Raw genomic sequence first — 11,489 nt, forward strand, 5'->3', positions numbered from 1 at the left:
TCTTCCACTGGATCGGCATGCTGCTGCCTTATGGCGGGCGCGGAGGGAGCATGTGCTGGCCACCTCGCTTCACGTTCTACTTTGCAAAACCAGTAGGAGGAAATGGGCCCTGAGCCTGAATGAATCGAGTACTGAGAGGGCCTTGCATTTACCAGGCTTAGCTGGGCCAAAAATGCTTGTCGCATCCGAACTAGCATGGCTTGTCAAAGCTTGATATGGCTTGCTTTGCTTTCGGCCTGTCAGGGTACCGTTTCACTTTGGTGTGCGTTCAGTGCTGGGATGGGTCGTCTTCAGTGGCCTGATGCTCGTTCAGAATGGCCGAGAAACACATCGAGAGTCTACAAAGAGCATTTCGGTGGGACTTTTAAAATCTGACTCTCCATACCCCTTTCTGCTTCAGATCTTTGCCGTTTTCGGGCACATGCTTGCAACAATATTTTACACGCATGCCTTCGTTTGACATTTTGAACAGCTCATTTTCTAAAACTGCCCGTCTTTTATTTTAGTATAATGCATGATTTAGAAGAACATAACTATTTTGTGCGCACTAGTGTTGCAATCCCAGTAATGCCACTTTCATGATAATGGCTCCTTCAATCTCTTCCTTCGTGGAGATTGTGTTAAGTAGTCAAAGCGGGGGCTATCCATGTGGTACACCACCAGCAGTCCACCGTGCACCATCGCGTGTCATATCGACATGGTGAATATCGTTTGGTAAATGGAGATGGAATGATCATGGCATCGAACTGACATTTAACAAAAAAAAAAATCCAAGGGAGTTCTAAGGGCTTCTTTGATTCAAAGCAAGCTCATCCAGATTTATCTTTTAGACGTGCGAATTTACGAATTTGTTAATAGGATTCTAATATGCTGACTTTTTTCCTGTGAATTGCATTTTATTCCTATGGATTGGATTTATATGCATCAACTCCATTGGAACGTGAACGTCCGTTCCAACGCCTTTTAAGACTCAATTGTGTACGATCGATGCAAGTCCAAACTATCATTTCGGTAGTTTTCTTGTGTTATGAAATCCTCTGATTCACACTACCAAGCATGCATGATTCCTTTGTTTGTTTCTATTCATGGGTTTCTCATTTAATTTTTAACAAACCCTTCTTGCTGTGACGAGCAAATGCTTTGTTTACTTCCTCGTTAGATATAGTCGTCGTTTTGTACTTTTCATGTGAGAAAAGCTTTGAATCTAAGGGCTTATTTGATTCATTATATTGCATATGAAAACATAGGAATAGGAAAAGCATAGGGTTGGGATGTCATGCCTATTTGAATACTATGGGAAGATGAAGTATATTTGATTGTAGCACAACAATTTTTCTCATATATAGAATGTGCACTACAAGATTTCTATAGGATGTGTTCCTACAAATCAAACAGCTTATATAGGAAGATTTCCTATAGAATTTAAATCCTACACAATTACTTTACAAATCCTATGAACCAAAGGAGCCCTAAAGCTGCGTCTCTGAACCATTGGACATCCTTTGATTCGTGCTAACAATTTTTCTAAGTATTTAATTTGCACTATATTTTGAAGAAGAACTTTTATGCACCCAAATTCTTGCTACAATTTCTATATTTTTCATCTAGTGTGTCAACATATCCTAGCAGTTTCAGGCTTGTAGTGTTTTTCGAAAAGGTACAACTAATTCCTAGTCGATTGAGAATTAACTTAATTCTGAGTAGGATGAATATCATCTATTGTCATTTGGGACACATGAGCAACTGGGAATATCTTAGTTGCAACTCATGTGCAAAGAAATCTCAAATGCAAGTTGCAACTCAGTGCAAATCTCGAAACACCACAACTATAGAAAATAACAGTCCAAGAGTAGATTGAGCTCTAACTTCTCGGGGTGATTGACTTGGAACCGAATCAAAGAGGACATAGAGAAGTGTATAGTGCTGAAATCCGAAGAAAAGACATACTCCCTCCATTTCACAACAGGTGCTGCTGATTTAGTACAAAGTTATATTAACTCCGTTTTATATAAATTATCAATAATGCGGCACAAATTTGTACTAAATAGACGACAATAGATATGGAAGGGAGGAAATAGCCTGAGAATTGGACGCACAACTAATATAAAATCAGACTTCTTTTTGCTGAAATTCGAAACCATCCTTATACACGTGGTTACTGTGATATGGTGTGGTACCTACTTGTAACAGCGAACCCGTTGTATCCGTTACTGCCAGTCACCGTGCAATGTGCATCACCAGTCTTATCGCTATGGCCAGTGAAGCAGTCACCGTCCTAGCGCCTAGGGCACAGTAAATAAAAGGAGCCGCCGCGAGCGACGGCACTACCGACAGTCTGCCAGGGTCTTATCCTTGCCCGTCCAAGAATAGAAGCTCCCCGCCCCTCTAGCTGCCTAGCCGCTGTCTGGTCCATGCACACACCACAGCAGCTCTACCACCTACAAACTATGGCTCTTTATTCCCAGATTCTCTATCTATCCCAGCGGCACCAAGGGTTTTTGGAATCGAGCTTAGTCCACCGCAAATCATCTCCAACTTGAACGACAGGGAAGGGCATGCATGAGCATCCATGTGTCGATGATTGTAATGCAAACGCCCTAATTTTCCTCCATCTCCTGCCACCAAGCAGTGTGAAATCATGGCGCCGCGGCCGGCCGGCCTCTACCTTCTCCTGGAGATGAACATGCCGCCAACCACTTTCTTCACGCCCCTTTCGGGGAGGAAAGGTTGTCGAGCTTTGCATGCCAACGTGCTGTGCCCAACTCACGGGATAGGTCCAAATTGCCAGCCAAGCCGATGTTCTCTCCACGCAGAAACGCAAGTTGCCTTGAATGAAGCCATTTTTTTTCTACAAGTCTTAATATATTATCCGAAACCAGCCCTTACAACAACATCCTAAGCAAAAGAAATAAAACGTTGATCCGGCGGCTTGCCCTCCCTTTGTGGGCATGGCTGCCCCTGATCCGGCGCGATTGACATGCTGCCGGTGGGTTGTCCTAGCAAGGCTAGTGCTTTGAGTGGAAAGGCCAGCGCGTGAGCTCGAGGTGAAGGGCGGACGCTGCTTGCGGTGGTGAGGTACCATGCTCCGGGCGAAAGCCCTGCCTTTCGGGGCCGATGACGGCGACGCCTGAGGGCGCCGTTTCCTGTGTGGCGTCATCGAGGAGTTCTGGCACCTCCCTCACCCAGGGTCTCAGGTTCCGGGTGAAAACCTCAGATTTTGCATGCCAAATCGGGCGACGACGGCGTCTTTGACGTCGTACCCTTCTTGGAGGCGTCGTCTTGGGAACTTGAGTTCGGGCAACGGTTCTTCCTCGGGGTTCTCTGTGTTGGCCGCATGGGAGGTGTCTTGCGATGCAGGTGGCGCGCCAGCCTCTTGAGGGGTATCGCGGTGGCTTGCGCGACGAGGATCTTCCTCGGACAGCGCGAGCGGGCCTCTGGATGAGCATGGTGGGCTGACCTCTGTGCTTGATGGCGGGCTGCTGAAGACTGCACGCTTGCACGTCTGTTGAGGTTGCTAGGAGGTAGCCGCTGCGCCGACGGCGTCCCCGGATTTAGGCCGAGGCCGGAGCAGCAATGCTCCCACCGAGCCGGATGGGCTCGCAAGATCCGGGTGGTACGCGTCTTGGCTGCGGCTGGCAGGTTCTTGGCAATTTCGATGATGTACAAGCATTGCGACTTTCATCGGCATGGTTGTGTTTGGCGGAGAAGCACACTCTTTAGCGTCTTAGAGGAGCACTCGACAGATTTCGGCCTTTTGTCGTAGTCGTGTTTTGAGTGTTGGGTGTGTGTGGGTGTCACAGCCTTGTCTTAGGCTTGTAATGTGAACTTCTTTTCTATCAATGAATCGAAACGCAAGCTTTTGCGTTTTCGCGAAGAAAAAAAAAGTAAAGTTCCCGAAGATTTCAATCTTCCTCCTGCATCCCTCGATGGTGTGCCGTGAGCAAAGCTCAATGCCGCCTCTAGACCTCCGGCGTAGCAAAGCTCGTGTCGCAGAAAGCTTGAAAAAAACCCAGGTTCTTGTAGAGGTAGTGGACGGGAAGTCATCGACATAGACCAGAAGATGTCGGCGGACACGATCTTGAAAGATCACCGCATGTAGATAATCCCAGCCCCGGTAAAACGGAGATGGGGGCCCACAAACTCGTAAGTGTCGCTGAGCTTCATCTGGCGGAGGCGGAACTTAAAGACACGAATACGATGCGACATCGTTCCCTTCACGAAATGTCGCTGCTCTAGACATGCACTTACCACGCCAAACCTTATGCCGTACGATCGACTCCAAACTCTAGCCCGTCGATGCTCCGCCGAGGAAAAGCACCAATCTGGGATAGACTGAAGGACTTTTATTCTCATTGTGCCCCTAAACCGGAGGCGAAGGACTCGTAGACCCTACGAGGACCGGACATCTGATCCATTGTTCCCCCACCCTCTGGCTGCCGTGGCAGTAAGGAAGGGCAGGGGAACCGGCGGCGATGCTGGCAGCCAAGGGTAGGAACCGATCGCCTCTCGCGAGAGCTAACCCTAGGGAAACGTTTCGTAGAGAAGGCTTGAATGAAGCCATGTTAACTGACCAGGGGGTGGAAACCATGTTAACTGAGCATTGTACTCTGTACTTCGTGGTGAAATCGTCGTCAGAATCATGGTTGGGACGCAGGAAATGTATCTCCCAGTGTTTCAAACGGTGTGGCTGAATTGCGAGGTCAAGACACCCGAAGTCAATAGACAAGATCAAAGGATCCTTCGACACAGAGCGTGTACTGGACAGAGCACATGCTCCAGCAGAGGACATGCTGGTTTTGCGCAATGGCAGCAGCACGGCGGCGCTTAATTGCCGTGGACCAAAATGGGGGGCGGCACGAATCAACATACATGTCCTGCGTCCAGGCAGGCAGGGTCACAGGCTCACAATAGATGCAGGGTTCGGCGCTCCAGTTCACACTTCAGACCCGAGATAATTGCTTCAACTCAACGTCAGGCTTGGGAATTTCTTCTCCCAAGAACTCTGAATCACTCCAAGCAGCAAAGGTAAGCTGAAGAGTTTACATTTCAAGTTGCAACAGATAGAAAGCGCAAGCGTAAAATTCGCCATTAGAGCGCAGCAAGGTGACCACATGTACATTACATAATCTTCCTTCGCACTCCCCGCAAAGGGAAGAAAGAACATGAACAATCCTGGGCAAAATCATTATCTACAACCAAAATGATCAATCCCCAAACAAAGGCAAGAACAGCCAGGGAGCCCTTCTCCCCATATTTCATCCCTAATTTTTTAACTACATATATATGTTGCATTTTTTCCTATATAGATTACCGGACCACCCAAAGAGAGAGATAAGAAACATATCTCTTGGTAACTCCGATGGGGACGAGATTCTACCGCACTGATCCAGCTCGCCGGCAGACACCGTCGAGGGCCTCAGCAACCGTGCCCGAGAAACCAGCGATGGCTTGGAACATTCCTGGCAGGCCGGTCTGGATGTTGTTCAGCGTCATCGACCTGGTCACCTCAACGGCCTTGGCATGCCTCGATATCTCGTCCTCCACCTTCCGGCGGCACTGGGCGATCTCGGTCTTCTTCTCGTTAAGAGGGTCGCGGGCGTCGAAGCTGTGACCATCCATGCCGTCACGCCCGCTGCCCGGAAGGCCGAGCCCCACGATCGAGTACGACTGGTAGTACTTCTTCTCGATGGCCCTGAGCGAGTTGGTCTTCTTCTCCAGCTCCTTCGAGTATGTCTCGGTCCGCTTCTTGATCTTCATCTCTTCTGCCTGCTTCGTGTAGATGACGTGGACGACGTTCACGAAGCTCTTGATAGCCTCTGACGCGACCGCGTCCGGAAGCCGGTCCAGTGCTTGCTTCCACTCGTCACAGAAGGTGGTGAGCTCGCGTGAGATCAGCGTCGCCTGACCTCCTTGTGGGGCGATGCTGTCTACCTGGAAGAGTGTGAGCTTCAGCCAGCCATAGAGTGAACGGATGTAGTCGCGTTGGTATTTGATGAGTCGGTTGAAGTTCGAGTGCCACGCTGAGACAGCGGCCTCAAGATCACGGGTTGCAAGCCTGTGAAGGTCAGACGTTGACTCAGCCATGGAGTTGTCCACCAGACCGCGCACTTGTTTAACAATCTCGTTCTGGGTTTCATGGAAGTAGTTCATTGATCTCCACATGCTCAACAACCTGCATGTCAAAATGCAGAAACAATTAAGTACTTCCACAGAGCATCACAGTATCTGGAATCAGGGATGGTGGAGGAAGGCTTACGCAAAACAAAGCTCGACAAGCTGTGGTGCAAGCTCGTTGTCACGGACTCTGACGATGGCTGAGGATGTGGTAGTGGCAGCTTCTGATGTAACAACTATCAGGGATTGCAGCTTGTTGATGGAAACCTTGGTCTTGTCCAGCTTGGCACTATCCCTCCCTCTGTATTCCAAGCCTTGCAGAGTAGAAAGCTTCTTCTGATGCTCAATCTTCACGCTCTCTCTAGCCTGCAGCAGTTAAAATTAATACATATATGCTGAGCTTGGATATCGGAATAGTAGGGCTTGATAAACAGCTTAGTGAACCAAAAAATAAAGTACGGTGCAATAACTTATAAATGGTAATGACACATCATAAACAAAATTAAGGGAACCAAATGAACAAGTGTTGGTTTCGCTAAACTCATCTAATATAATTGGTGTAGATTATATACCTACAGAAGGTAATGCCCCTACCTAAGAACTTTCTGGTTCTCAGGACAGACATGTCGAATCCAGTTTCGGCATTATCAGACATATTATATACACCGAAGACAATTTATCGAGGTCTGGGGCCTTTATACAATATACAGTAAGGAACCGCAAAGAACAAGAGTGGTTTAGCAAAATAGGGCATAAAGGAAGGGGGAATATTTGAATGTGCGGTTAAATTATCTAATTGTTGCTGTCTTTACTGAAAGCATCTTAAATTATCAAACCAGTGCTCCAGCTGTTGCAAAGGAGGAAATTGCAGGGCCTCCCTAAAGAAGCTTTCTGCAACAGGATCAGATTCTTCTTCCACAATTGCTGAACAAAAGGGGGGACTCCTACACATTAAAATTGTATGAGGGCACCAACTTCAAATCTAGAGAGGCGTCACCTAATCTAGCAAGAATGACACAATGAGGTCATTTGTTTGCTATGATACATTTGTACCTAACACAATCCTAAAAGATCCAAGAGGCAGATAGAGCTCTCTTCTTGGTGCAAGTTGTTTCAGCCAGTTTCACTTCATCCTTGATCATAGGGTTTCTCAAGGGGAAAATTTAGAACACCTTATTCTACTAGCATTATTATATACTCAATTCATTGCTTTATAGAGCTTGGTCATGGGATGGATGGAGCAATTACCTTGACCTCCTCATACAGCTTCTTTTCCCAGGCCAGAAGTCGCTCCAGTGTTGACCCATGGCTCTTCCCTTCCATTGAGTCCATCTCATGAGCGTCCATCTTGTAGCGCACAGCCAATGGTGGCTTCGACGTCCACGTTGACGACAGTGCTGATAGCATGCTGTTCGAGTGGTACACCGTCTCTGCGAAAGGAGAAATCAGCATTATGAACATTTGAGCGATAAAGCTTTGCGTATTGTTAAAAAAGAAATCCTAAAGCACCTATAAGAGCATTTGCATCGGATTTTGGGGCGCAATTTGCGCAATGGCGATTACTACTTACTTTTGAGCTGGCGGAAGTTGCGGTCGAGCTGGGCGCGGCTGGCCTCGAGGAGCTCGGACACGCCGTCCCCTGCGTCGGCCGCCTTGACGAAGTACTCCTCGATGGCGGCGACGATCTCGGCGAGCGTGCGGTGGCGCACGACCATCCGCATCTCGGTGGCGGCGGTGACGGTGGAGGAGGAGTCCCCGGCCTCGGAGCGGTCGGCCCTCCTGAGCTGCATCGGCATGGCCATGGCGGCGTACTCGGACGGCGCCGTGCCGCCGTACTCCGATCTGGCGGCGAAGCCGCACTCCGATCTGTTCCCCAGCTCGTCCCCGTCCGATCTGGTCTCGGACGTGGTGGTGGACGCGTAGTGGTCCTCCTCGTCCTCCCACCCGCCGCAATGCGCGTCCTCTTCCCTCTCCTCGTCGTCGTCGTCGTCGTCGGCTTCGTCCTCTTCTTTGAGGTGGTCGTGGAGGTAGCCCCGGGCCTTGGCCTCCTCGTCGAGCTCGCGGAGGCGGGTGGCCTCCTCGAGGTCGGTCTTGCGGCGGTCGAAGAACTCGGAGTCGGGCGGGGACGGCGGGTAGAAGTTCTCCCAGTCCCAGGCCGACGACGAGGACGGGGTCCCCGCCACCGGCGGCTTCCGGAAGGAGGACTGCGCCGGGCTCGCGACGCTCGAGTCGGAGAGGATGTGGGGGACCTTGAGGCGGCGCATCCTCGGATCCCGGTCGAGCCTGACCGCGGCAGGAGGAGGCGGGGGCTGCGTCTGATGGTGCTGCTGCTGCTGCGGCGGCGGCGCCTGGTGGTGGCGAGGGAGCGGCGTGGGCGGCGGGAGAGACGACGAGGCGACGGAGGAGGAGGCGGCGGGGGGAGGCGTGGGCGCGTGGAGGGCCGGCGGCGCGGCGGTGGTGAGGAGGACGGGCGCGGTGTTGTGGGAGACGGCGAGGGAGGGGTGGCCCTGCGCGAAGCGGGAGAGCGCGGCGGCGGTGAGGCGGAGGGAGCGGAGGTAGTCGGCGTGCGCGGAGGCGAGCTGCTGGCGCGCGGCGACGGCGTCCTTGATGTTCCGCCGCCGCTCCTTGCAGCGGCGCACCGTGTCCTCCTGCTCCACCTTGGACGCCGCGCACCCCATGGCCTCCTCCCCGGCGGCAGATCTCCCTCCCCTCCTCCTGCTCTCTCTGTCTTCTTGCTGCCGCTGCTCTCTCTCTCCACTGCCGTTTCTTGCTGAGTTCTTCCTCCCCACTGTGCCGTCAGAGTGGAGGAGTGTGTACTTGAGAGTGGGGAGTGAGGTGCGTGCGTGCTCCTCGCTTCGTGCCCCTGTTTTTCTGTTTTTCTTGCTTTCTTTTTGCGACGGTGGTTTAATTCGTCTCTCTTTTCTCTCTCCTCTTAACGGGCCTCTTTTCGGTCGGTCTTTCTATCTTGTTGCTTTCGTGTTCCCGGGCCCGACTACCGGTACGTGTGAAGTGGGCCAACCGGACGACACGCTTTACTTGTTTGCGTAGACACGCTGAGGTGGCTAAGCCAAAAATTCCACGTCACTGTTATATATCGGAAGCAACATTCCACCTTTTCTATCCAGCGCCTTCTTTTCTGCACAAAAATACTTCCTTTTCTTTCCAGTTTTATTTGCTCCATCTTTCACGTCGGCACAAGGTCCCTTTGGTATGGGCAGGATCTTCCCACATCGACGCTCCCGATAGACATTTCTTCATGCATGAAGAGGAAAAAAAAAGTAAAACTCGTTCGGCATCTGATTAAGTTGGGTAAGAGGTTCATAATGATCAATGGTCCTGAACCACTAGTTCTTTCGCTTAATCTCGATGATTGTAGTGTGCAAGATCAGGTGAGAGCTGGGTATTGAATAATGGTAAAACATTGTTGGAGCACACCGAATGCCCGCTCGATATCCTTTTGACATGCCTCCTAGCATTGAGAAAAATAAGATATCTTCTCTCTAGCAAGGTCGTGGATTGTATTTACAAATGTAGACCATGTTGGATAGATACCATCGACTAGATATCACCTTGTATTGTATGCATGGCCATTGATCTCATAGTTTACGGTCGGAGCGTGTCCCTCGGCTAGCCTTGCAAACATTACAGAGAGATGCGGCATGTGATTGATATCATGGTGAGTTCATGCCATGCCAAAGAAAGTGTGTCAAATCCTAAGTTCATATACAGCTTCAAGTATCGCATTGCACTCTCTACATGAACAACTCCTTTTTCATCCTAAATCGTTGCCAAAAAATTGGCGGTATGTGTTTCGTCATTGATTCTGCTCTCGGAGACGGAGCATATTGGTCAAGATCAACAACTGTTGTTGTTTGTCAGCGGCGGCATTAACCTCCTCCTTCATCAACATCTCAACCATCATCTCGTCGTCACTGTCCACCGCAGCAAAAAGTCAAACACCTTGTCGAAGAGGAGAACAAACGGTGTCTTCGTCTGCCGCTGTTGTGCCAGCGAGTCGGGGTCAAGAGGGTGTGCGACACCGCTCTAGCGGTAGAAGTGGTGGAGGTTCGGCGGCACCATCAGATTGATCCCCTCATATAGCACGACGGAAACAACACTATCGGTTGTTCCGGCCAAACCACGACGATAGTTGGCCGGAGATGGCGGTGTCATCGATGGCGGTGGGGATTCTAAGTAGGTGGGTGGGAGGCAAGCAGGGTGAGGCGGATCGGGAGTGGTGGAGGGTATGGGGAATGAGTTTTCTAGTTGCCAAATGGGACACGTGCGAGAAATTTGACATGGTGAGTACTCCGATCTAGCCTAGCCCTTGTAGGCAGTGTCTGTGTGGAGTTGTTGTCTATTGTATTGGACTTCAAATCGTGCCACCTAGTTTTGGGGGCCGACACCATTTTTTGGCAGGTACCTCAATAGTTGTGTTGGAGGCGCTATTAGGGCCGCCCGTGGAGATGATATTATCACCATGTATGTGTTGGAGATGATCTTAGCATCATGATCTTATCACCATGAACTGGTAGTGGATAATTCAAATTGTCTGATATTCATATTTTGGAAAATGAAAATGGTCATGGTAATATCTGAATCCGGGCGAACATGAAAATAGATATGGTAAATATCTTGATTTATTTTATAAATACAAAAAATGATATTTTATTTTGAACTAAATGTGGTTTTTTTTTTGCGAAGGAACTAAATGTGGTTATGGAAAAAGATATATCTGTATCGAAAGTAAATTGTTTAACCTATTTTTCGGAATACTATCTTGATATGCTAATTATTCAACCAAAAATACTAATAAAATGGTCAAATGTGTTTTTTCTATGATTGAAATTAGAACTATTGTTTGTTATATCATTATTATAGAGTTGACTCAATATAAGATATAAGCCTACTATTTTCTTACTCGTACGGAGTACTCATTTCAAATTGAGAGAACATCCATTTTCTATCCGTATTCGAGCAATATCCGCTATGCATTTGTATCCAACAACATCTATATTCATATTTGTATCCATTTAAAAGAATAAGAAAAAGGATATGGGAAGAAAACATTATGATTGCACATAGCCTAGTGGCATCTGGCATGAGTACCCACCAAGCACGTTCCCACTCTACGATCGACATTCACAATGTCTAGTACAAGTAGCACGTCGAAGGCAGTACGCACGGACCGTATCCCAACTGTTACTTCTCCAATCAAAATAGTAGTCGAGGCGAGAACACGATCAAGATTTAGATGCAGCCATTGTCAGGCGAGAACATGTTCAGTTTGCGCGACGGGGACGACGACTACGACGACGGGGATGCCAAATCGTGCGTCAGCTAATTAAAGATTAGAAAGCACGGGGGGACAACGT

General features: G+C 49.2%; 1 protein-coding gene across 1 annotated transcript; it reads right to left on the reverse strand.

Annotated features, from left to right (window-relative positions):
• Positions 1-5,100: 5,100 nt before the first annotated feature.
• Positions 5,101-8,792, reverse strand: LOC124647476 (protein ROLLING AND ERECT LEAF 2-like). The gene is made up of 4 exons (XM_047187416.1): positions 7,685-8,792; positions 7,363-7,544; positions 6,257-6,480; positions 5,101-6,172 (listed from the first exon to the last, which is right to left on the reverse strand). Exons 1-4 carry the CDS (start codon positions 8,790-8,792, stop codon positions 5,374-5,376), a joined length of 2,313 nt encoding a protein of 770 aa, XP_047043372.1. The 3' UTR covers positions 5,101-5,373.
• Between the last annotated feature and the right edge of the window lie 2,697 nt (positions 8,793-11,489).

Source organism: Lolium rigidum, chromosome 4 (genome assembly GCF_022539505.1).
Source record: "Lolium rigidum isolate FL_2022 chromosome 4, APGP_CSIRO_Lrig_0.1, whole genome shotgun sequence".
NCBI classification, from domain to species: Eukaryota; Viridiplantae; Streptophyta; class Magnoliopsida; order Poales; family Poaceae; genus Lolium; species Lolium rigidum.

Excerpts from the sequence above, each read along its gene's own strand:
- LOC124647476 (XM_047187416.1), bottom strand. The coding sequence starts at position 8,792 with ATGGGGTGCGCGGCGTCCAAGGTGGAGCAGGAGGACACGGTGCGCCGC. Across the intron at positions 6,481-7,362 it reads AGCTGTATGAGGAGGTCAAG|GCTAGAGAGAGCGTGAAGAT; the intron begins GTAATTGCTCCA and ends TAACTGCTGCAG. Across the intron at positions 6,173-6,256 it reads CTTGTCGAGCTTTGTTTTGC|GTTGTTGAGCATGTGGAGAT; the intron begins GTAAGCCTTCCT and ends TTTGACATGCAG.